Source organism: Chelonus insularis, unplaced genomic scaffold, assembly GCF_013357705.1.
Source record: "Chelonus insularis isolate UGA/USDA-ARS -01 unplaced genomic scaffold, ASM1335770v1 contig_135_pilon, whole genome shotgun sequence".
NCBI lineage: Eukaryota > Metazoa > Arthropoda > Insecta > Hymenoptera > Braconidae > Chelonus > Chelonus insularis.
In genome coordinates, this window is record NW_023276376.1 from 1,638,547 (window position 1) to 1,664,928 (window position 26,382).

Consider the following 26,382-nt stretch of genomic DNA (forward strand, 5'->3'; position numbering starts at 1 on the left):
GAATGAGATATTGTGTGAAGAATTCAGGAAATATAATTTAATATCTTTCCCAATCTGTTTCTTCAATTCACTGTTTTCTATTTAATCATAAAGTTTTTTTCGATTTTATTAAAGCCAATGATTATTTATTGCTATCTCAATTATTAAATAATTAATTATTTTTTAATCAATTAATTTGTTGAGTTGTTTCTAGATAAAAATATTGAATGAAAATAAAGAAGTAGATAAAGTAATTAAACCGTTAGGTAGACTTTCTCTAGATGAAGAAATTATTAAAATTAGAAGAAAGTAAAAATTCCGAAATTTTTTTTGTAATTTTAAATTAAACATGTCTACAAAAAATTAATTTTTCCAATTTACATTCATATTTACTGTTTACCAAGTTTTCAACCTTTTTATTCATCTTTTTGGTCTCAACTTTTAATTATTAATTAATTAATTTTTTACTGATTAATTATTGTATCAAAAACATTATCGACAATAAAATATTTTATAGAAAAAATTTCAGGAACAATAAAGACAGTTTTAAATTAAAATATTTTTTTTTTTTAAATTACGATAAACTTCGTGGAAGAAGATATCTATAAAATTGTTCTAAAATATCTCCTAACAGCATTAAATAAAAATCTAAGACTAACAACATCTATGAGATTTCGCTGATTTGTCATTAAATATTATTAGATATTTTCTAAGAATTTATGGATGTATTTTAAGAGGGCGAATAGTTGCTATATTTTTTTTCAAACAAAACTTTAAAAAACGTTTCTTAGTTACCCAGAAACACTTTGCTGTTTAAATTTGTTAATATTGCACAAGTAAAAATTCATGCAGATAACACATGGCAAAATGAATTGTAATAAAGACAAAATTGTAAGTCTCTACTAAAACAAGAACGGATGAAATCGTTGCTAAAAAAATATTCAGACACATTCAATATCAGTATCAAGTAATATATATGAACAGGATTTTTGTTTATTAAGATTTTAGATAATTTAAATTCAACAAAAACATCAGTTAATATATTTTGACTGTATTACACTCAAAGAAATGTAAATCGAAGTAACAGTTTGTATTTATATTATATTTGTATTAATTCATGAAGATAATGTGCGTGAAAGTCTGAAGAGCATGTCTAGTCACGCAGCTCGTGGTCGGTATAAACCACGACCTTCACCACCTCTTCTAAGCCTTGGGTAACGCCTCCACCACGAGCGGGATCAACTTGACTATTCGTATTATTAAATATACGGCAGTTAACCATCAGTCTAACAGCATCAATTTGTACGTTAAGATATATTTCGGAAATCAACATAAGCTGTATCAGACCGAGTAAAGATCTTGACATGAATGTCACGTTTGATTAGGTCCATTTAAATAATTAGTGAATTAAGAGACAATTGTACGTGGTGATTATTATTTGATTGGTTATTGTGAAGATGAGTGAAATAAAATATAACAAGAATACATGTCTCATATTGAAAAGAAGAAAAATGAGATAAAATTATTCTTGAAAAAACTATCCTACTAATTGTGTGCAGTGATATTTATTGGTGATTAAATAAATAAAATTAATAAAAATGGATTATTGTACATAGGTCGGAAGGAGATAAAGTAATCAAAAACTGACATATTAATCAACTAGTGCGAAAGAACGTTAAAAACATTATTTTAGTATTTTTATATTATAGACTTGGTTTTTTTGTTTGACATACAATAGAAGTAATGAGAATTTAAAACACCATACTTAGTGATAAAAAAATTATTTCATTTGTGATATTTATACATTTGCTAAATTAATCAACAAAACTATTAATATGATGAATAATCAAAACTTTTATACCGTACAGTGGATTTTCATCACTTTTGTTTGTTTAATTCCATTTATTAATCTCCTATTTTCTAAAGTAGATTAAAACTTTGAAAGTCAGAAAGAAGAATAGAAAGATTATAGATAATAAAACTGAGTTTCATTCAAGAATCTCATAAATCCATAAGTAATAAAAATGCCTTCTTTATTTTGTGCATTACTCGTGTATGTATTTTGTCTATAGAATCTATAGTCAAAGTATAAAAAGAAGAGTGAAAAAAATTCATAATTAAAATTCTAATCAATAAAAAAAAAACAACAACCCCAAGTAGTTTAAAAAGATGCCGATTATGTTCATAAGTCAATTGATAAAATATGGGTTAGACTTTCAAAATTGTTTTAAGTCTTATGATCAGACAATCAAATAACAATGTTATATTAAGTACATAAGTCTTGAGGTTTGTAAAAAAGAATAAAACTGAATAAAAATATTTCTTAAAAATATTCCCTAAAATAACAACAACTGTATAAATAATAAAAAAACGTCATGAGATCGAAATGGAGACGACAACAAGTTCTTGTTTAAAACAAAATGATTTAAATGATCATTTGAATACATCACTACAATTAACTTCAGCAGAACTTGATATTCCCTATGCAGTTGCTGAAATAATTGTGGCTATTTGTGCAATTTTGGGCAATGGATTGGTCATCATTGTGTTTAGTAAAGAAAAAAAGTTAAGAAGAAGAACAAATTACTATATTATATCACTAGCAACAGCAGATTTACTTGTTGGATTATTTGCAATTCCATTTGCGATACTTGCAAGTATTGGACTGCCAACAAATTTTCACGCTTGTCTTTTTACCGTATCTGTATTGATAGTCTTATGTACGATCAGTATATTTTGCTTAGTGGCAGTATCTGTTGATCGCTATTGGGCCATTCTCTATCCCATGGGATACTCACGAAATGTTCGAACTAAGACTGCTATCGGTAAGAAATAGAAATTTTATATCAACGATAAATGACAAAAATATCAAATACCATATGAAAAAATATAACATCACCAATGGGATAATTTTTATTTCAACTTTGATAAACTAATTTCCCTTGAGTAAAATATGTTTTGAATTACTCGTAACTAATATAAAAATTTAATGACAAAGTAATCAATAATTTCATAACATTCTCTATATATTAAATCTAAATTGATACTTAGATGTTTGAAGGGTTTATTCAACTAATCTGATTAAAATCATTTATTTTGTTGATATTGACATTCAAGAAAACATTATCAGACTTAATGTGTAAATTTTTTTTTATTGATTTAGGGATGTTAGAAATAAATTTGTTAGGAAACAATTTAATACAAAAAGAGAGAACCTTATCTAGTGGCATTTTGAAAGGTAAACCTTGAAAAGTAAAATGATTATGTTAATATTTAACAAAATACCAATTTCTTAATGTACAATCCTAAGTTAATTACATTAAAAAAACATGACATAATAAGTTTATGGATCGTAAAAAAGCAAGGTTTCTGTTTATTTTTTATTTAAGACTAGTCGGAAATATAAATATTGTTCAAAATAATTTTCTGTTTTTATCATGATAATAATACCATTAAAAATTTTAATTCAATTCAGTTCGTTTGATTGTATTACATGATAAAGAAACGAAATTTCAAAAGAGTAAGAATAAAAAGTGTAAAATACTTAGTAAATAATAAATACATGAAATCAATCAATAAAATAAAAAATAGTTCAGGGTATAAATAAATTCATAATATATTTGTTGAAAGATCTATGACACAATTAGTTTGTGTGCGTGTTAATATGTCTATGTTCATTGAAATTGCTTTATATTAAGGATAAAAAAAAGCATAATTCAATTGAATGAACCCTGATAGTTTATCTAGATCAATGTATCCCTTGCGTGTTGTCTTTTTTCATTTATATGGTGGATTTTTTCTAACAAAATTAAACAAATTATAAAGATATACATTTATATTTAATGCTGTTATATATTCTAATTATTTTCCATGTCATTAAAAATGTGTATAAAATGTATATTTATTCAATTCCATTTTGAACATTTCAGGGATTATTTGCGTATGTTGGATTGCCGGAACACTTGTAGGATTTCTACCTCTGTTAGGATGGAATGCAGGATATAAATCTGAGCAAAAATGTATATTCGTCAAAGTCATGGATTATGATTACCTGGTATTCTTATATTTTGCCACAATAATTTTCCCAGCACTTCTGATTGCTGCATTTTATGCTCACATTTATCGCATCGTATTAAAACAGGTAAATGTCGTTTTTTTATTTGGTTTAATTATACCCATTCTTTTAGAGTGCTGATAATAAGAAAATCCATATAAAAAATTTTTTTTGCCATACAATAAAGTGAGTCTGTTGATTTCTAAAAACTTAGTTAAAATACATCAAAAAGTTATTATTTACATACACAATAAATAAAATAAAAAAGTTACATTCACACATATTAAGCAATAAAAAATGATTAATGATGAGTATAGTTTTAAGGCCAGTTCTGTAGGGCTAACCTTGGGTGTACTTATAATAAGAATAATTTATTTCAATAATAAATATTTATTTTTTTTATTATAAGTCAAAACTTTATGAGCAATGGTTAATTTAACATGCCTTTTTTTATATTTAATTATATTAGTTTTTACCCAATCCCTTTCATATTACTCATTTAAATAATCTTAAGCTGTTTAAGGCAGTACATTATACTGATAAATATTACTTTACCTATGATGAGCTAAACTTTATTGAGGCCTGTCTTGTACTTTTGTTCATCAAAAAAATTTTCAATATAGAAAAGCTGAGATTTTATTACCATCACTTGAATATGTATGTAAATATTCTTACGATGATATAAAAGTTTACTAGACTAGGGTTGATGAAATTTATTTTTTAATAAATGTTCATACTTATTGGTACATTTAATTATGTAATAAATTTAACTGTTGATTTAAATTTTTAGAATTACTGATGATTAATTAATGTATTTTTTTGATGCAGTTGCAACAGATGATTACAATAAATCCTGGTAAAAGAAAAAAGGAAAAGAATCAAACAAGTGGAACCATGCTTCGACTTTTAGGTGCTGCGAAAAAACGTGAAGTAAAAGCAACACAAAATCTTTCTCGTATCGTTCTTTTTTTCATTATCTGCTGGTTTCCATTATATACAATAAATTGTGTTCAAGCTTTTTGCCCAAATTGTGATGTGAATGAGGTAGTGTTGAATTTTTGTATTATTTTGTCACATTTAAATTCTGTAGGAAACCCTTTATTGTATGCATATCATCTACGAGATTTTAGAGCAGCGTTGAAAAGTTTTATCCATCGGGTAATACTCAGAAGAAAAGAAAAACCAAAAGTCTCAAATATTATAGCACGTCGAAATTATTCTGTTGGTAATCAAAAGTATGTTAGGCACAGTTTAGATCCATCTCAAGTCATTAACAATCCTAGGATAAATTTAATCAGGAGTGCTACTGATCCTTCTATTCAAACCAGGAGAATGGATTCAATCCCAGTAAGTATTATTCGTAGCCCAATCATTTCGCCGGTTTCAACACCAGCTTACAAAAAAGATGCTGAGGTATTTTGGAGTACAAATTTCAGTCCCAATAGTAACGATCTTAGCCATCATAATAGAAGTCAACCAAAAAATAATCCAAGTGTATTAAAATCTCCCGATATATCAAAGACATTGCAATTATCTGCAATCGAATTACAAATATACAATTTAACAAATGTTGTTAAATATGCTAATGATAGTAATGATGATGTAATTTTTAATCAAAATCATCCTACCTCCATTATTCCAGTTGACATTTCCAATTTGACGTCATCCAAAAATAATTTATCAGAAAATTCGGTGAACGTTATTATAGAAAATTCGTCTCATCAGTAAGAAGTTGATTAATTGATTAATTTATTAGTATTAACATTACTTCTAAATAAATTTAAGGCATTTATTGATGGCGAGAATCGCGGGACTGATGATACTAGTCTTAAAAAATAATTTTTTTTAAATTCAAAATAAATCCTTTTTATTGACACTTTAGTTAGCAGATAGGTGATAATTATAGATATGACTTTGTAAATTGCTTTAAATATAAATAAGTAAACACCTACACTTTAATGAGTTTTTAATTGGATTCATCATGTGATTAAATATTACACACATAATTACCATAATCAATTTTTCATTTAATGAAAAGACTAAACTTTTGTGAATCGATAGTTTTAATCAATATTTATTATTATGTCATATATTGATAAGACTTTTAAATATATAATGAATTGAATGGCTTAGCCATAGTTTATTAAAATGAAATGACTCAAGCATGTTACCTACCACTACCACTCCTCAACACTGGGAGATGTCAGTAACATTCCAGTACTCATCAGTACAATAGTATTATATTAGTGTTTACTGGAAATGTATGTATTCAGAACACGCTAATATTGGATACGTCATTAGGATGGCATTGGTGCTTTTGTATTTGAGCCTTGATGACAGGTCCAGCATTAAATATCAGGAGCCTGATGATAGACAAGGGTGTTAATTACACTATCTTGACAAGTGATAATGAAGCCTTCGGATTCAGCAAATAAGGCAGATTATATTAAAAATATTATCAACTGATGCAATTAGCCACCATCCTTTTTACATGTTTGACAAGCATTCTGCATTCATTAAGTAATTAATATATTTGCTACACTTTTAGCCTTCAATTAACAGACTTTTTGTTTTTTTTAAATTATTTTTTATCAAAAATTTGTTGACATTTAATTTACTCCTTATTGTTACCTAAAATGAAATAATAATTGTTATGATAAAATCATAAATTACTGCAAAATAGTATAACTTAGAAAACTACAATATAGTATATAATAAATCGTACTTTATTATCAATTATACTTACTACAATAGAATGAACAACTTTCTTTACAAAAAAAAATTATTAACTTCTTGTTTTAAAGTTATTCTAATGGGTCTGATTTTTTTCTCTTATATTACTATCTAATAAACGTCAATCTATTTTTATATTCTAAATATCATTATTTAATTTATTAAAACATCTCGATACATATAAAAACTGTTGGATTTTATATGACATTAATTAAAGTACTAACAGTACAAAAATGTTATAACATCTTTGTCATCGATAAAAATTTTTAAACTACACATTAGATCTATTAGAAAGACTTTTTTATATATATAATAACATAATATCGTATAGCATAAAGAATGAGAAGAAACTTGATATTTTATTAATTAATATTTTAGTTCTTCATTGTTTGTCTGTTATTTAAATTTGAATTAAAATTGATCATTTGACGCTATCTGTTAATGATAAAACAGAGTTAAATTGTGATTGAACTTAGTCGATAATAATAGATTTGATTTTATCGACATTCTGTTTTACTTGACACTAGCGCCATAATGTGTTATTTTATATTGAGTTCTTGTGATTCATCAAGCTTCAATACCGCAATTGTACGCGAATTATTGCGTCGTGCGCGTTTGAATGAGTGACTGTAATGAGTAATGTGTGTGTTTTTGATTGATGATCACGTTTTATGTGTATACGGTGACGGAATAATTGAAATAAAAAAGAAGCTATTCTTTTAAATAATTTTCATTTCTCATCATTGACGTGTATTTTGTGAAATCAAAAATCATATACGATCATCATCTATGTTTTTTTGTTGCTCACAGTAAGTTTATTTATAGAAAATTTCATAATACAAAGTTACACATGGTAATATTTTCCCGGTTATACGTAACTAATGTAAAAAGAAAGATATATTATTTTACAGTAGTTAAGTTACACAAAATGGAGTGTTTTGTTGATTTTATTGGTTAAGTTACAAAGCGATTTTTTTATTGCTTGTAATAATATTATCTTAAGTGAGTAATAAAATTACTTTTGATAACATTTTTTATTTACTTAATTCGAAATTCATGTTAAAAAAAGTATTTTCACTTAAAGTGTCGAAAAGATGTTGAAATCTGCTGTGTAAACTTTTTAATCTCTCAGCATGTGGCAAATTTTAGTATATAGACATGTAGGTATATGCATAAAAACAGCAAGAAAAGAATGAAAAAAAGAACAAGTACTAAGAAAAAGATAAAAGATAATTTGGAGCATACAAAGAAATGAGTGCAGGAACTCGAAATATTGGAGAAACATTTGGTAAAACATTTAGGGAGGCAAACTATTTTTAGATTTTAAATTTCTATTTAAATAAGTGTTCAATTACTATCAAGTATTGTATATGTTAGCGTATTTACTTGAATTTAATAAATATTTATATCCAAAGTAGCTACTAATAATTCCATAATTATTCAAATGAATTTTTTTACATCTTAATACTTTAATAATTTTGATGATTCAATCAGTTATCATTCCTATTATTATAATTTGTAGATAAATAATGAAACAAATAATCTCTATCATATGTCATCATTTCGTATCGGCAGAAGCTTATTGAATAATTAATATTGTCTATTCGATAAGTAAACTTCTTTGATGAAATTAGAATAACAGTAACGGAAAAGGAAGTAGATACTCCATATTATTATATTATAATGCTTGTGTATTATACAATCTTAAAAATGTTAATTAAATTATCATTATTCTAAGCTATTGTTAGACGCTCTGGATATAATTATTTTTAACTTTTATTTCCATGAGGACAATGACACCGTTTTCGTTATCATCTAAACTCATATTATCTCATCTCATTTAAATGTCTCCAATAAAGGCATCCAAAAATTCTTTTAGTAATTTCAATCGTTCTAATCACTTATAAGTAATATATTATTTATTAATTCATAGGGCAAAATAATCACATTATGAGAATTATCTTTTTTATTAATAAAATTAGATAACTCGTGAAATTGATTAATATTAATTACTAAGTCATGATTGAATTTAAAATAATATGTAAATTTTCTTATTTTAGTAAATAATGGAAGGTGAACAGCATCACTATGATTTGAGGAGCCGGAGTAGATCGAGATCTCATACTCCAATGATATTCAATCAGTTAACCGAGGCGGAGTATGAACACCATTATGCTTTGCGAAGTAAAGAAAGTAGAGAAAGGTCCCATACTCCTATTGAAGTATCTAGCAGTAGGAGATCAGGTTCACGATCTCTGTAAGTATAATATTAATAACCTCATTCATATATGTTATTTTATTTCTATTTATTAATTAATCTTAAGCTAACACACCTAGAGTATACTGTCACTTGATCTTTCAAGGCCCGCCACACCTCAGCTAATTTTTTTAACTATTCATTTATACTAGAATACTTGTTTAGCTCAAACTACAGTTAAAACTACTTATTTATGACCATTCACACTTGATTATGCTAAAAGAGAAATTTTTTTACTCACAAAATCCACGTTTGGGATGTTTTAATTTCAGACCTAGCAGTGTTATGAAGCAGAAAGACCAGAATATGGAAACGATATCAGAAAATCGAGAAGAAATTCAACCGGAAGGGGAAAATGAGAATGGACGGGAGAAATCTATTTCTACTGTGAAAAAACCTGAAAGGAGATCTGAGAGACAAAGAGTCAAGCGAAAAATTTTTGCCAACGGTCAGGAAGAGTCAAAAGAAGGAACGTCTGGTGAAAAAACAGAACAGAAGCGCAGAAGTATGACACCCAAAAAGACAGTGACGAGTGATTATTCATCAGAAGAAGGAGAAAGAGAAGATCCACCAAGTAGACCTGGATCAGCTTATGAAATATATAAGCAGGCTGGGGATTGGTGGAAGTAAGCAATTGATTTAATAATACTTGGTGATATGCTATCATTGACATCTGCTGATTTTATATTGAAAGCTTTCAAGAATATTTAATGTAAACAGAGTTAGATTTGTAATGTGGTTTGTGACTGTTTACCTGTAGAAATCAATAGTATCAACCGCAAACTACTCTGAAAGTTTTTAATTACAATTTTAAGTCTATTTATTTATATTTAGTTATACATTTGAAATAATTGAAAAAAGTTATTTTTTGTTTATTTAATAATTAATATTTTTAATTGACTTTTTTAGTGTCTTTCCAAAAACTGATTATACATATTCACAAACATCTCAGTGTCGCTATGAAATAGCACCGGGTGTGATGGCAATGCCTAATATGTCTCGGCCATCTATACACTCAGATTGTAGTAGTGCTAGCAGTACTTTGTCATCGAGTCAACGGAATTCAAGCCAATTGATTGAATGCAGAGAGGGCCACGTAGATTCCTTAGACGGTGAACTCAGTGATACCATTGAACAAAATCGTCTTGTAAGTTACTTATTTAATTATTATAGAAACATTTTCAATCATGATTGATTTTTTGTTTATTTATTGAATATATTTTTATTATTTTTATGCAGAACGAAGAAAATGCACGTTTATTATCATACGATATGAAAAATTCTTCTGCACGTTTAGTTTACAAACAAACTCAAATTGAGAGATTTAGTCATCATGCCACAGTTTTCTATGGCGATTCGAACAACTTACAACATCGGTAAGAGTTTCATAATATTACTATTTAGTATGACCAATAATTTTCATTTGAGGTTAATGATTAACAATATAATTAACTCTACTTACATAAATTATATTTATTGATAATTTTTTTTTATCATTATAGCTTTTCGCAGGTCGACTCTGATACTGAACTCGATGAAGCAATACCACATAGATTGCATAGTCAGAGTAATAAGTGGTGGATAACTAGGTGGTTTCAAACAACAACAAGCATAATAATATTGTTATTTGTTAATATATTTGAATTTATTAATAGTAAAATACTCAGGAGAAAGTCAGTTTCTACTAGTCATTATCAATATCGAGGTATAGTAAAAAAAGTCTATTCATCAATTTCATTCCTTTATTATTTATGATCGAGCTATTTTATAAATACATTTTTGAAAAATACTATTTTTATTTTTTCATGTTTATTTAATTCAAAATATTTTATGTGCAGAATCTAGATGGTCTAACACGTGGACTCAACTTGATTATGCTTTACAGTACGTGTACCTGTTTTTAATAAAAGTACTTTTTCTCGATTCTTGGCTGCTAAGTCGTGGTGCAAACTTCCGTAAAAACTTCTTAGCACGACGTTCAAAATTAATCTGGTTACTTTTATTGCCCTTACTTTCATTGGCAGGTAAGTTTTATATAATACAGTTAATATCTAAATCGTGAAATCATTATTGATTTATAAAAAGCTATAAACTCGTAAAACAAATGATTTATTTCTGAACCCAAGGTTTTAGTATTTCAAATGAGAAAAAGAAATTGGCTTAATAGAGTTCTCTAAAAGAGAGAAAAAGTTTAGGGAAAGACGGGTAATCCCTAGCCTGGTCTTCGTTTTCTTTTTGTTTCAGGAGCTTACATCGCCCAAAAGTATTCATTAACATCTATGGACACTCTACAAAATATCCAAAATCATTTGAAAGAAACAACAAATCACATCTATAACGATGTAGCTAATTTAACTTTGTTTGATGATTATGGATTGCTCGCGAAATATTTTACAAATTTTCAAAATATTTCTTTGTTTTCAATCCCCAGTATGAACATGTCCTTTCCGTGGTTTAATAACATTAGTTGGACAGTGCCATTAACATGGTGATTGACTAATTAATTGATTGCTGATTAAATCAAATTCACAAAAATGAATTACTTACCATTTTTATTGATTTAATAATTTTATTGATTAATCGATTTATAAATTAATCATTTAAGGAGTTCATTTGCTAGTCTAATAATTTTCATTTAAGCTGATGAAATTTTTGTTTGCATTTTCAATAACGCGTGCAATATTTTGCTTTATTATTTAAACTTTTTTGGTTAATAAAGTTATAATTTATTCGTTACTTAAGAAGCATTGAAACGAGTCTAATCAAGAATGATATATTGAAAATGATATTGACTATTGTCAACACGTTATTAAATTTCAATTGATTATTGATTCTTGCCAAAGCATTAATCTATTCAGTAGTTATTAACTAACTTTATATCAATTACTAACTTAAAAAGTTTGCGTTTTATCTTTGCTATTTACTAAAAAGTTCATTTAGTATAATATATTTGTGTTGTTTCAATTGTTTGTTGCTTTTTTAACATTACAATGGAATGTTATAAGTAGAATTAAACTTTTTAGTATAGATACTAATACAACAAGATTCACAGTGCTATGGTTTAATCACGCTCACACGAAACAATAGAAATCATAAAATATATGTAAAGTATTTGTTGTTAAAGAGAAATTTTTATTTTTGGCTATTAACTTTGTAATGAAAATTGTATTACCGATTTATACTACGAATTATACAACGATTGAATATGTATATTGAGTTGAATGTATTAAGCATCTTCCAAAACTTTTAATTAGAAATAAAAATTTATAGAATGTTGATCCGTAGAATTCTTTAAAGGATAAATTCTAGAATAAATATTTTAAAAAAGGTATTAAGTTAAAAATTCGTAAAAAATAGTAAAAGTCACGTTAGTATTTTATGAAAATAAATGAGTAGGGTGCTTGAAATTAAAAGTTTTCAGATAAAAGTTTGCATAAATGGAATAGTTGATAGATCAGTCAATAATCAAATGGGAGAAGGATAGAGGGAAGTTAACTTTCCTGGAAACATTATAGGAGGGTTATAAAATTCATCAGACTCCCAATGTCATCTTAATGGTGAGTTCTTTCGTCTATCCTTCTCTCAGTTACCGTGCAAATAATTTTATTTCATTGATATTATTGAATTTATTTTGAACAGTTTTTAAAATTTTTTATTTCAATATTTTATTGAAATTATGGTAATAATTATTATAAATTAAGTCGATTAATTAAGAGTGAAGACGGTAACAGGAGAAGGAATTTGAAAATTAAATTAACTTTGTTGTACTTACGTGTATACATATTGTAACTTTTTTTCATTTTTTAATAATGTTTATAATTAATTTCAGGTTGTTGGTTCATCACAAATGCACAAACAATTATATCTACACTTCCAAATGTTCTTCCGATGTATGTAATCAATGAAAAAAAGACAACCTCTATTTATCCAAATGATAAACTAAGAGAGGAGTTAAGTGCTAATTCCAACGGTGCGGCTTATGATGAAATACGCCGATCCATAGCTGTATTAATGGAACGAATAGATAAATTAGAGGCTTCCAATAATAATGAAAAGGTACAATTTGCTTATCCTTTTTTATCTAGAGTTTACTCTCGAGTTATTAGTTACTAATAAACTTTTGATTTAATTAAAGAAGATTTAAATTCTTGGCAATTAAAGCTATTAACACATGAAATGAATTTAATAGAAAGGAATATCTGCGATATTTCATAAAATCAATAAAAATTATGATAAAAGTTTATTGTAAAATTTAATAATGTCATTGAAATTTTTCCCTCACATTTGGAAAGAATTTTCAGTCTAAAAATATCCATGAATTGTATAATTTCTTTTCCGTTAAGACACACTATGCAGTATTCATGAGCTAATACTTGATACTGAAAATACTAATTGATTACTAAACATACATATTTATTTGTAGGAATTGATAGAAAATATTACTGAAATGGTAGACAAAGCAGAAACATATAAAAAAGACAACTGGGAACTTTATAATGTAAGTAAAAAAAATCAATTTCATAACTATTTTAAAATAAAAAATAAATAATCTTATAAAAATTTTATTTAAAGAAAAAATTATCTCATTTGGAGGAAAAAATAAATAATAGAAACGTTGATACAACAAATGATGAATTAACAACTATAAAACTAGAATTTAACAATCTCCAAAAACTCTACGCACAGTTAAAGATAGATTGTGATAAAAATACCATATCATTGTCCAATTATAATTATGCTTTGGAGGAAGATGTAAGAAAAATAGTCGCTAGATATTTTACAACAGAAGTATCTAGAGAAGAAATTGAAAAAATCGTTAGAGATGTTATTATAGAGAGTAATAATATTGTTAGAAATACTACAAACTCTTTAAACGAAGTTACTAATATAAAAGAAGAGTGTCAAAGTGATTGTAAAAAGAGTGAAAACTTGGTTTCATTATCAGAGGAACAAATGAAAAAATTAGTAAAGGAAATTTTAAAAATTTATGATGCTGATAAGACGGGAAGAGTCGATTATGCTTTGGAGTCCGCTGGAGGGCAAATAATTTCCATTCGTTGTACTCAACGGTATAATGTGAATACCAGAGCCTTTAAAGTCCTTGGCTTCACATTGTTTTATGAAAGTGGTGATCCTAGGACCGTAATTCAGGGACATCAATTACAACCAGGAGTATGTTGGGCATTCCAAGATTTCCCTGGGTATCTTTTAATAAAATTACGAAGCTCAATATTAGTTACTGGATTTACTTTGGAGCATGTTCCAAAGTCTATTTTACCAAACAATGAAATCAAAAGTGCGCCTAAAAAGTTTAATGTATGGGGTTTGAAGCGAGAAAATGATGCAAACCCAGTTCTTTTTGGTGAATATGAATATTTAGATAATGATGAAAGTTTGCAATATTTTCCGGTTCAGAATAAAGAAATTACTGAGCCTTATGAGTATGTCGAGTTGAGGATACACAGTAATCATGGGCAGCTTGAATACACTTGTCTTTATAGGTTTAGAGTTCATGGAATGCCTCAATAAAAGTCCAATGAACATTAAATTATTATAAATTAAATTATTAAAATTATTTTATCAACAAGACATTTTAAGTCTTAAAAAATACATACAGTAATTATTGATACTAATGAAAATTAAAATTTCAATTAAAACCCGCGTGCCTTGAACATTTATAAATAAAAGAAAGCTATAATCGTGTGATTTTTAATTATGTCTGATGAAAAATTGCATGACTTATGACAGTAGATGAAAACACAGTTTCAAAAAATTGTACAAATAATTAGTTTAAAGAAATGAGCGCAAAATTTTTTATATTAAAAATAACGCGATAAAAATTATGATTAGTTCAATCCTAACATTAATTTTATATTAATGAGAGTTGAAAAAACAGAATTTCTTTCATAAAAATTTTTTGTTTACTTTTAGTGTCATGTTTAATTTAAATTATACTAATTATGTAGACAAAATGATAATTTAATACTTATAACTTAGTTATTAAGAAACTTAAGCAACATCACCCAAAGTCAAAATAAGTTGTAATTATCATCCTATAAAGTACAAATTACAAAGAAATCCTTGTTTTATGATTTCTAGCATAAATAATTTTATTACAACTTAACATTATTATATTATAAATGTAGGGATAATAACACCAAGAATAATATTACTTATAATTTGCATTTGTCTGAATATTTGTAATCTTTTTTATTGCGAAGATATGCCTCAAGAAATCACGTACAATGAGGGGCTACAAATTGTGATTGATATTTTACTAAAAAATTCAAATAAATAAAGTAAATAGACTAATAGATAGAAATTACCCAGAGGATGGACGAATTATTTAAATTATTGAAGAATAAAAATTTAAACGTATTGCAAAAATATATTGTGAGCTCTAAGTTAATAAGATCTAATTAATTGGAAAAATACTAAACTCTTTTAATATAAATTAATTTTGTACATATAATGATTTTTTTCTTTTGTTAATCTTTTGGTCATAACTGTCAATATATTGACGTGTTTACCCGAAGTGATTTGTAAATCAGTAAATTTATCAAATTTTCACAGCCTAGTTTGGGTGCTTGTCCATTGATCTCAACTAGCAAAATTTGCATAATGCTATCGAATTATTTTTGTGTGCTTTTAATTTTGTATTCGACCTAAAGATTTTCAGTTAATTGTGAGAAAGAAATTTTGATATTAAATAAATACTTTTGGAAATACGTACATTAATTGATAATTAATAATTTATTAACGAATAGCACTTGCACGATGTCAGATTATTTTTTTATGCTTTTTGATGATGCTTTAAGATGTTTTGTGTTTTGTACAAACTGTGTAGATAGTGAATCAATTGTGTTGTGTTCTAAAGGTGTTTAAAGCACTATTTTTTGAGACGAAAGAATACCCAGCTATTAATGTACAGTTAATTATTGTAGATATAATAAAATAAAACAAAAATTCTTACATAGTTAAATGGCTTTTATTGATATGTTGATGTTTAGTAAATTTAATGAATCGATGCAGAGTGAATCAATAATGAAGTATTCAATTTTATGTCAAAAATAATGTACATTAGTTTATAATTAAACAAAATTGGCTCACAGTCTTTTTTCAGTAGTTAATAAAGTAGTTTTTAACTGGTTCCAAGAATTGAGAACTTGAGAATAGCAAGACAATATCCTTGATTAAAATAAGCGACACAACTATATGTGTATATTTGCATAATACCACGTCGATATTGTCAAACATACAATACGACATTACGATATTTTAAAACAAGTATTTTAAACAGGTACAATTACATAGTTTTAATTCTCTTATTTTTATTTTAAACAAAACTAATTGTTATTTTTAATTTCATCAATCAAAGTTTTTTTAATATTTTTTTGACGAAAAACTTGTTTTTTATCGGAGATTTATGAATGTGAAGATAAAATTATTGTATTCTAAATGAATTGTCGAAGTCAACATTGGATTTTTGAATTTTTTCCAAGTAATTTATTTTAATTACACGTTTTATGACATTTATGGTATGCAATGTATTAACTGGCAAGAATAATTGGCCGAAATGCAATCTTTATTCTTCCATAATATACGTAACTGGACCTTTGGCAAGTTGTGATACTGCATTGTATTCGCCAACCGAAGACACACATCTGAACAGTCTAAAAGTAACCCCGCTCTGTCGTCACGATCTAGTTTGTACCATCGCTAAAATAAAATAACGGCTACATTCTTACATTCATTACTCTATATAGAAAAGGAAATATGTATTACAAAAAATATGACAATTTGTACTCATCCAAGGAATTTATTGATTATGTCTCTTTTTCATTCAATTCACCTAGCTTTCTTCTTCTTTGATTTCAACTTCAAATTCCTCAAATATCAAACTTTAGTGGATTCCTTGGATAAAAGTTCATCTTTTAGTTCAAAGAAAATTTTTTGAAGAAGAAATGTGATAGATAAAAATGGAATTTTTGCTAAATCTAAATTTATCGTTGAAAACTTATTAATGGATGTTAACAGATGAAAGCCTTTGATAGACGTTTCTTGAAATAATTCACTAAGAAATGTTTCAAAATATGAATAAATAAAATTGAAGGAACAAAAAATAATATTTTTTAGACATGTAACAGATAATAATAAGATCAAAATTTATTATTCAACAGATTTTAATGTATTATCATTAATTATTAATTGATACGAAGAGTTTACTCTAGATTTTACAGATATTTCTGATAAAACTGATTATTAAATTATTCAATTATATTTTGATCTTAAAAAATAACTATTGATAAGAAACAAAATTCAAAATCACATTATCAAGGTTTTGGTACAACTTAAAAAATGTGTGATTTTGATGAATTGCAAGGATAAAGTAAACCTTGTAGCTACCAGGAAAAAAGAAACAACGGTAAATTTGAAGATTTATAAAATTACAAAATTTGTACAGAACTTGTTTAGCAGATCCCCTCTGCAGATTCACAGGAAGGGGTAAAGAGAGTGGGAAGACGAAGACGAGCGTCGCGACGTCCGTGGGAGTCGTGCTGATACTTCCGTGGCCATCGCATCAAGAAAAATACTCTGGAGTAAAAAGAAGAAGCTTAACAAAGGTATGTACTTGATTATCTAAATTTTCACTAATCTAATTCTTCGCCTCTTTAATTTTGTGCAGAATATGAACATGCTGTTAATCACTTGTGAACTACATAATTGGCTACGATTATCGTACTTGTATGACCCCTGACACCAAGATCGTAATTATCCGACTAGCGCTTCTATGCGTCGTCCAATCAATTCCGATCTCGAGCCAATTAAGCTTTGAATTATTTGATTGAACATGTCTATTCATGCTGATAAATTTCACATTCTCTCGTAAATTTTTTTATCTCTTTTTCATATATATTTTTTTTTCATTTGGCCAGCATCCATATCTTCTGTAATTGCTTTCACACAAACGATCTAAAAACGCCAAGCGATGATTGATTGAGTGCTCGGGCTAATTGATTTTGTGACGATGTGTTTTGTAATCGATATTGCTAAATTGAATTCAATGTCCGCAAGCCAAATCTGGCTAGAGTTGCTCTTATAACTTCTCAGACTCTTTCCTAATTCACTGATGCGACTAATCTCTATTGCGTAAGGTGTTTAGACTGTTAAGAATTACTACATCCACATTTTTCTTTTCTATTTAATGGAGCAATTTATTGCCATCCGATATTTCTTTTATTTATATCCACATATGTTTGTTTACTCATTTTTTGGTGAAGTGAGAAAAGAATCTTTTTAAAACATTTTCATACAACTTCTGAATGAATCATCTTCTAAATGTAATAAAGCACTCATAATTTTGTATTTTTGACTATGATCAAAATTCATTGACTTTAACTACTTGTCAAATTAATGCAGAGGTGTTTTGAATTAGAATCAAAAAGTTTACTGAAATGTTTACTAGAGCGTAATATTAAAGAAAATTGACTCAGAGGATTAATCGTTGTTCTAAAAAAAAATATTTTGCAATAAATTTTGTAAATATCACCCCACGTGGAAAATACCTTTATTCAATGTTACATGACTCATTTATTTATTTGTTTTTTTATTTTTTGTAACAATGACATATCCTTGACGACTTATTTATTTATTTTACGATGAATTATTTTTTTTTTTCATAGATATTTAAGAAATAAAATGAAATGGGTCTGAACTTGGTTTTCTGTTCCTTGTATATAATGAACAAATGTTAGAGAGTTTGTTTCATGGGCACTAAATTAGAAATGGTCTATTTTAATGTTGAGACGAGAAGAGTAGCTCAGTAGTTTGCTCCAGTTTACCACGCGTCTTTACTCCTCTTGATATTCTTTTTAGACGGTGTTTTTATCTGAATAAAGTTCCTAGAGTGAATTATTATTCAATTGATTATTCCTATTTTTAGGTGAATTATTATTGATAAATTTATTAACATGTTTAAAACTACTAAAATTTCTCAACTAAAACTATCATCATCATCATCATTATCATCATCATCACTTACTTTACCACTACTACTTACACCACATTTTTAATTTTTTTCTATTAAACATTATTTTATCATTTCATTTTTAACTCGAACTTATTTTAAAACTTAGAAATTAAAATTAAAAGTTACTTTAAAAATGTGTGTTGATGGTTTAAAATGGTTTAAATAGTTATCGTATATTATTTAATTATTTACAGATGATAATTTAAATAAATTGTTTTTTTTTGCAATTTTAATTTCATATTTAATTAGAAAAAAAAATAATTAGACACAATATTTACAAACGGATTACAAAATTAATAAGGAAATGAATGACGTGGTTTGTTATGTTGTTTCAGGTATTAATAGCTCAAGTGGAGTTTTTCAAAGACTAAAATCATCCAAGGGATCAGATAACCATCAAAATGTCGAGGCCTATATTCAGCAGACCGCGTACGCGCGTCTACAACTGCAATTATGATAAGGGAGAATCATACTACAAGCCAATGGTGGATCACCTGGATAGAAAGTACAGTTCACGTCCACTGTTTCCGGAACCAAGGAGTTCAATTGCTGATGAAATAGCTGCAAGACGAAGTGACATCGGTAACATCTTCAATCGTTTTCCAAAATGGTTTTAAGGAATGTCAAAACGTGGTCATGATGCTGGTGATAATGAGATATGATGCTGATAGTGATTTATCGTTCAACATTTGATCCCATCATCCTAAAATCCAGCACAAATTGAATCCAGCAATGAATCTGTCTGTTAATAATTCAACCAAATCATTTGCAATTTCTTCGTCAATTCCTTCGAATATGAATCATTTGTCATAATTGTTCTCATAACAATCCTTGTAAATCCTGTCATTGGAGAACGTTTTTCTTTTTAATCTGACAAATTTTTATTAATGCATGGTGTCATGTCAAAGATAGGATTATTCCGAATTTTCAAAATAGGATGTAATATATATATATTTATGTATGTCGGAACAATTGATGGAATGTTTGTTGGCATGACTTGTTCTTTTTTTTTCATCAATAATTATCTTTATTTTTATTTATCATTTATTGCCTGAATGCTGGAGATGGTTTCATTTTTATTTGGTTTGTATTTTCTTTTCATTTCTAGCTTCATTGTTATCCCCCACATCAGTTTCGATTTTTCATTGTTATTTTTTGTTTCATCTATTTCATTTTAGTTATTCTTTAGTGTTGTTTGCGATCAACAGTGATCTCTGTAATTGTATTACATTAATTGATTGTTTAATAAAAGGTTTAACTTATAGATTTTTTCAAGTACCTGATTTTTCATGTTGAATGTTGCTTCTTGTACACGTTGATTCTTCAATAAAGCAGAAAAAGAAATTAATTAATTAATATAAGTAACTTTAGATATTCATACTTTTTAAATTCTTTGAATAATACAGCTTTGAAGCTTGGATACTTTAAACTTTGTTTTAAATACTATAAAAATGTGTTAAAGTAATTAAATGAGTTTAGATGAAAAGAAAGGAAATAAAATAGAATAAATATAAATTTTTTATTAGTTTATAACTAAATTATAAAATGTGAAGAAAATTTAGACACCACTCGTGAAACAATTTACTCACTAACTGAATAAACTTGAATAGCTACGTTTTGTACATAATCAAGTAATAAATCAAATGAACTTTACTTGAACAAACTGTCTTTTTCTGCTTTAAATTAAAATGAATTTTACCATATCAATCCTCGTAGCACAACAAATGATTACATATTTTTTCTTAAACAATTAAATTTTTAAAACAAACATAATGTCTTTTATAAAACAAAAACCTTTTGGAAAACGAACAGTTGAAAGAACGAGAGAGAAAAATAGAGCGTTTAAGTGTCGAACAGAATCGACAAATGACAGAGAGAAAGGATTTGTGACATGTTCGGTATCGCGTACAATTGCAACTGATTGACACATAATTGTCTTGCGATCCTTAGTATCAAGATCTGGCTGCTATCTGTGATTGGCTAGAATCGCGTTCGGGTATTCTATACATGAATCAATCATATATCTACTTATCAATACATATATATATATATACACAACCGTCATATGTAATCTAAAACAAGTCAATTTAAAAAGGACAATTAAAGTGCAGGAAATATGTATGATAAAAAACAAATATGTTAATGGGTTTACAGGCAGCCGTGACTTATCAGGGCCTCGCACCTTCACCCGTGACCTTGACCTCGAAAATGAATCACCTCGACCCCGCAACCAGACCCCAACCAAGCACAACTCCTTTTTTGGTGGTGGAATTCATGAGGACGACGAGGATACTGTTTATGATATTCGTGGACAACGTACTCATCGTCGTAATCTGGCTGATGATTTTGCTAGTGAAGTTGCTGCTACCACAAGACGCTTCAAGGCACATGCTGCAAGTCTGAGTTATGACAGTGATCATTATGATGATTTGAGGCGAACAATGCAGACCCAACGACGTCAAGAATTAGGTGAAAAGTTGATTGAATCAGCTAAGTCAGCTATGGAAGAAGCAGATGCTGCATTTAAACGCCGCTCTAAATTTAATTCTGAATTTGAAGCTGATAAAAATTTGATCAAGTGGTCTAAATTACCTGATCTAGAAGCTGATTTAAGCACTGGTGCTGCTTCGAGAGCACGACAGACTAAAGCAAGATTAACTGATTTAGAGAATGAAATGGAAGAAATGGCTGAGAGACAAGCTAAAAGAGAACGTCGTGCTGCTGCTATTAAAGCTTTTGTTAATGATAGCGCTGATGATGTACATATGGAGCAAATTAGTAAAAAAGTCACGATGAAGAGTGAAAAAATAGACAAGCATGTTACTTTTTGAACAACAATTTATAATTAAAAGTCATTTATCCAATGATGGAATATTTCATTGCAATTCACTGATTAAGAAATAGAGATTTCATAAAATTGCTCCTTTTTTCTCTCTCATTCTCATTCTATTTTGACTCTTATTTTCCATCCAATGACTTTCTTTTGGATTTCATGTACCTATTTATGTATTTTAAAATATTCCTGTCCTTTTCATGTATCTAAGACCTTTCATTATAAATAAAATAAATGAAGTCGTAATTACCTTAATGAATCTTTAAGATTATTTTTTACCTTCACCTTTTTTTTAATTTTTCCGGAGTTCTGGAGACCTCAGCACCTGCATGAATCTGGGAATTTTTCGGTACGTTTTACCACTTGAAAAAGATACTTCTATTAGTTGTTTTTTTTTTTGAAATAAAATTACTTTTCTCATGGCATTATAAGAATAGTATGGGTTTGTGGGATATTTTAGGTTCAAGACATCTGACAGGAACACGAGGGGATGAGGACTATGCAGATTTTTTGTATGAAGGATACGGTCGACCTATTCCAGAAGATGATATTGAAGATGATTTCGTATTCCTTCAAAGACGATTTAAACAAAGAGCTTCCGAAGCTTTTGAAGAAGATCTCGCAGAATTGCGTCGTAAACGACGAGATCTTCAGGTATTATTAATCATTCATTACCATTTTTTTTTTTAAATCCATTGAATTTGTTTCATAATTTATCATTCCATTGATTTATTATCTAGAAACGTAGTTGTATGATTAAATTAAAAATGACAATAAATTAATTTACTACTACAGGATCGTCTCTTTGATATGATTGATGTGGGTGCAGAAATCGAAAAGGCCAAATCTACTCTAGAAAATGCTAATCTTGCCTTCCAAAAACACGCAACCAAGTTTGACAACAATGAAGAGCCAGAAATAGAACCAGAAAATCTTGTAGCTAGATTGGAGAAGGCACGAAAGCTAAAAGAAATGACTAAACAATCTGAACTTGCTGCCGAAACTGATACTAAATCTAATCAAAAAGTACCCTTATTTAAATGGTCAAAGTTTATTGAATTAGAGAACGAAATGCCTAAACTCGTTGGTGATTTAACTAAAGCACGAATCAAGGGTGAATTACCACAAATTCCTCAAGCTTCTGGCATTGGAACAGACATTGTTAAAGTTAAACCTAAATCAGAACGTCGAAAAAATAAAAAAAAATCCCTATCTAAACGAAGAAAGAGTTCAAGTATTGAATCTTAAATTTTTTATGCATTTATTCTTAGTTCAATAATTAAAGAAATTTTATTTCTGATGATTCATAAGAATTATTCGAAAAATGAATATTTACATGTTGAATTAGTTACAAAACTTTCATGAATCTTTTTTTAATTTATGCAAGAGAATTGAATTCATATTTCAATTAAAAGTTATCAAGTCCACTGTTGACACTAATGATTATTCTTGTCACTCTAATAGTAATTTAAGCAATATTTTACTATGTACAATACTCTCAGTACATGACACTCTAGGACATCCATTAATATTGGTCTGTTATAGTGATGTAAAGTGATGATTATTTTATATGGAGTATCAAAATAATTAGAAATGTCAATAATGATGAAAATAAAAAAAGTAATATATTGAATGAGCATTATTTGATTTTATTTCTTTGGTAGCATGGAAATTTTAATTGATTAAAATGTCAGATTTGTATTCTGTATTATACCTAGAACGTAGTAGCTTAGTATGCAAAAAAGAAAAGTTTATATTGGTTTGTTACTGAATGTAGATATAAAATTCTATTTCCTACAAGAACTTTACATTGTTAAATTGTTAATAGAATTTTTTTATTGCGAACAAATAGGAATCCATCCAATTCTATAAAATGCCGTTGGCTTTCATGTAGTGAAAGAAAAACTATAAACTAAATGTTACGACTATTTAGAATAGAAAAACTGTTCCAACATATGCATAGGATTAAGATAGAAAATTCTGAATTGAAAACATTGCTTTTAATCTGAAGATAATTTATTCTAGAGAATTTAATGTGATTGTAAAGAAAGAAACTTTAAAAATTTTTTTTCACTGATATCATGCAGATATGAAAATATATTTGTTCAATTCAAATAGTCGTAAACAAATAGTTTTTAGTCTTTATGTACATTCAGTTTTATTGATCTTGGCAAAACTGTATGTAAATTTACTTTTTCATAATAATAATAGTCGATTATTTGTCAACTTAATTGCTAAAAAAATTAAAAATTTTTGTTAATCATCATAAATAAAATTTCTTATAATCATAATATTTATTGATAGTTTTAATTACGTAAAAAAAAAATATCTATTGCACTTGTTATTGTAGATTGATAATATTGTCAAGTTTGAATTGTAATGATTTTTGTTGAATTGATATGATGCATTTGAATGATGAGATATGAATAAATAAATAAAAGTATCAAAATAAATAAACATGATTTCTGTAAAATTTTCAGGGTTAAAAGTTACCCTTTAATCAAGAATGATTCTATCCTATAAACAAATATTAGTAAGTAAATCAGAGCAGTGTGTCAATAGAATCAGATTTCGAAAGGGTTTAATCTCGATGCCGTTTCGAGATCAAGCTATAAAAGTGAATCGGTATATCTCTCTATATGCGATCCAATCAATATCTACATGACAAATCCTTTGAGATTTTATAACAATTGTGAAACTAGATATAAAACCAGTAAATGATTGTTAACGATAAAATGCCACGTTGTACAAAATAGTTTAAAAAGTTTCTAGACCCGGAAACGAATGTCCTGGAGAACAGCCAAAGTCTAAAGTATCCTGGGAATTCATGTGAATTTTTTTTATTGCTGTGAAAAGTAGGTTAATAGTTTATTAGTTGAATTCTCTAACAGAAATCTATTTGATCGTTTAATCATTTCGATCCAAATTAGACAATGGAAGATATTTTTTGTTGTAAGTTGCTCCATTGCTTAATGAGTTTTTTTTTCGTCGACTATGCCAGGGTCCCTTGTGTCCCCCACTCTTGAAGATCAATCAAATGTTGGTCAAATAAAAGCGAAACACACTTGAGGACAGTGCTAGTCGAGGGTGATTTTTTTACCAAGTGTGAGGAGTTCATCTATCAGACTCCTCAGTGTGTTACTTATTGGTTTAGCTAGCCAGTCTTTAGTCTAGTTTATATCAGTGATCTTTGAGGGTGAGTAATAAAACTATCAAAGATAAATCATCAATGGATCTCTCAAAAGACTCATTTTATAAAGGAAACAAGAAAGATATTAATCAATTGTATTCAAAATAAGGAAACTAAAAAAGATTACGCAAGTGTTTTTTTTTTCATTGTCCAACAGACATGAAGTGATGACAAGTTGCATAACATTAGAAAAAACAATATCGTTCAAAACTTGCAGTTTAAATGATTAGTTTAATTTCTCAGCTAAAATATTAATAAGTGATAAAAATGTGTTTTGGTTGCAGTAGCTGTAAATTTTAGTTAAAACCAAATAAAAACTATGGCTGATGATGATGATGCAGCGTGGGATTTTGAAGATGTTCCTGCTGAAGAGCCACCACCAGAAGCTGCAGGTGAAGAGGGAGGAGGAGCTCCTGCAGAAAAGAAGGAGGAAAAACCAAAATTGGATTATTCCAAATTTGAGAAAGCTCCAAAACCTAAATACACTCTCCATTGGGTCCGTCCATTATTTTTAAACTACCGTCGTCTGTATGATTATAGGTAACTATTCAATTAGCATATTTAGTTTAATGTCAAAATCAATATCAGTTAAACTAAACTTCATTATTACCCATTTATCAACATAATCAACAGAAATTCCATTGTTTATAAAATAAAAAAATAATCTTCATTAAATGAATTATAAATTGATTTGATTCAATTATTTTTCAGGCAATTCTATTACAATGATGTGATTGATTGGTTAAACCAAAGAAACCGAGGGATCTACAGAGATATGCCAAATATGGAAGAGTGGTCTGAAAGAATGTTCAGAATGTACGATGTGAAAAACATTAATAGGAGTTATAAACAGTCAGCAGATATGCGATGGATTACTGGATACAGGACCGAGCCCCGACACTACAGCTATCATACTAGAGCATATTACAGTCTTAAATATCAACCAATTCTCTGAAAGTTTAACTGAAAATATGAATATTTCGTTTATATTTATTTTGTCCTACTTTTTTTAACCTTTTTCCTTATTTATTATATTTATTATAATAACGATTATCATTATTATTATTATTATCAATAATACTAATTAAATATGACCATTGTTGCAATTACTTCAAACGAATAACATAATTATGAGAAGAATACATGAAATATAAATACAAAATAGAAATAAGCAAATGTTTAATGCAAAAAGTAAAAATCACACACATTGAACGAGTATAATATCAACACTTTAATGTAGCAATTAATTAACTGATACACGAATGGTTCATTTGTATCCATAATAAATATCTATGAATAATCATTA

The 26,382-nt window shown here is 27.7% G+C and overlaps 4 protein-coding genes across 9 annotated transcripts; all 4 read left to right on the plus strand.

Annotated features, from left to right (window-relative positions):
• The first annotated feature begins 528 nt into the window (after positions 1-528).
• Positions 529-6,025, plus strand: LOC118074380 (adenosine receptor A2b-like). The gene is made up of 3 exons (XM_035095539.1): positions 529-2,804; positions 3,909-4,120; positions 4,862-6,025. Exons 1-3 carry the CDS (start codon positions 2,366-2,368, stop codon positions 5,759-5,761), a joined length of 1,551 nt encoding a protein of 516 aa, XP_034951430.1. The 5' UTR covers positions 529-2,365; the 3' UTR covers positions 5,762-6,025.
• A 1,310-nt stretch (positions 6,026-7,335) lies between these two features.
• Positions 7,336-15,999, plus strand: LOC118074413 (uncharacterized). 3 transcript variants are annotated; one of them, XM_035095603.1, is made up of 10 exons: positions 7,336-7,575; positions 8,827-9,023; positions 9,296-9,649; positions 9,933-10,170; positions 10,263-10,399; positions 10,526-10,728; positions 10,862-11,047; positions 12,853-13,079; positions 13,447-13,521; positions 13,596-15,999. In XM_035095603.1, the coding sequence occupies exons 2-10, from the start codon at positions 8,833-8,835 to the stop codon at positions 14,550-14,552; spliced, it is 2,568 nt and encodes an 855-aa protein (XP_034951494.1). In that variant the 5' UTR covers positions 7,336-7,575; positions 8,827-8,832; the 3' UTR covers positions 14,553-15,999. The 3 variants fall into 3 exon arrangements, with proteins under 3 accessions (XP_034951494.1, XP_034951496.1, XP_034951495.1); XM_035095605.1 differs by lacking the exon at positions 7,336-7,575 and adding an exon at positions 7,618-7,768; XM_035095604.1 differs by lacking the exon at positions 7,336-7,575 and adding an exon at positions 7,811-8,054.
• Positions 16,000-17,500: 1,501 nt separating this feature from the next.
• LOC118074389 (uncharacterized) lies at positions 17,501-23,525 on the plus strand. Of its 3 annotated transcripts, XM_035095560.1 has the most exons (4): positions 17,501-17,647; positions 19,389-19,635; positions 22,347-22,540; positions 22,682-23,525. In XM_035095560.1, exons 2-4 carry the CDS (start codon positions 19,455-19,457, stop codon positions 23,132-23,134), a joined length of 828 nt encoding a protein of 275 aa, XP_034951451.1. In that variant the 5' UTR covers positions 17,501-17,647; positions 19,389-19,454; the 3' UTR covers positions 23,135-23,525. The 3 variants fall into 3 exon arrangements, with proteins under 3 accessions (XP_034951451.1, XP_034951449.1, XP_034951450.1); XM_035095558.1 differs by lacking the exons at positions 22,347-22,540; positions 22,682-23,525 and adding an exon at positions 21,208-22,141; XM_035095559.1 differs by lacking the exons at positions 17,501-17,647; positions 22,347-22,540; positions 22,682-23,525 and adding exons at positions 18,772-18,966; positions 21,208-22,141.
• A 1,419-nt stretch (positions 23,526-24,944) lies between these two features.
• fln (flightin) lies at positions 24,945-26,382 on the plus strand. 2 transcript variants are annotated; one of them, XM_035095536.1, is made up of 3 exons: positions 24,945-25,082; positions 25,361-25,616; positions 25,788-26,382. In XM_035095536.1, exons 2-3 carry the CDS (start codon positions 25,396-25,398, stop codon positions 26,029-26,031), a joined length of 465 nt encoding a protein of 154 aa, XP_034951427.1. In that variant the 5' UTR covers positions 24,945-25,082; positions 25,361-25,395; the 3' UTR covers positions 26,032-26,382. The 2 variants fall into 2 exon arrangements, with proteins under 2 accessions (XP_034951427.1, XP_034951428.1); XM_035095537.1 differs by having other exon boundaries at positions 24,947-25,082; positions 25,364-25,616.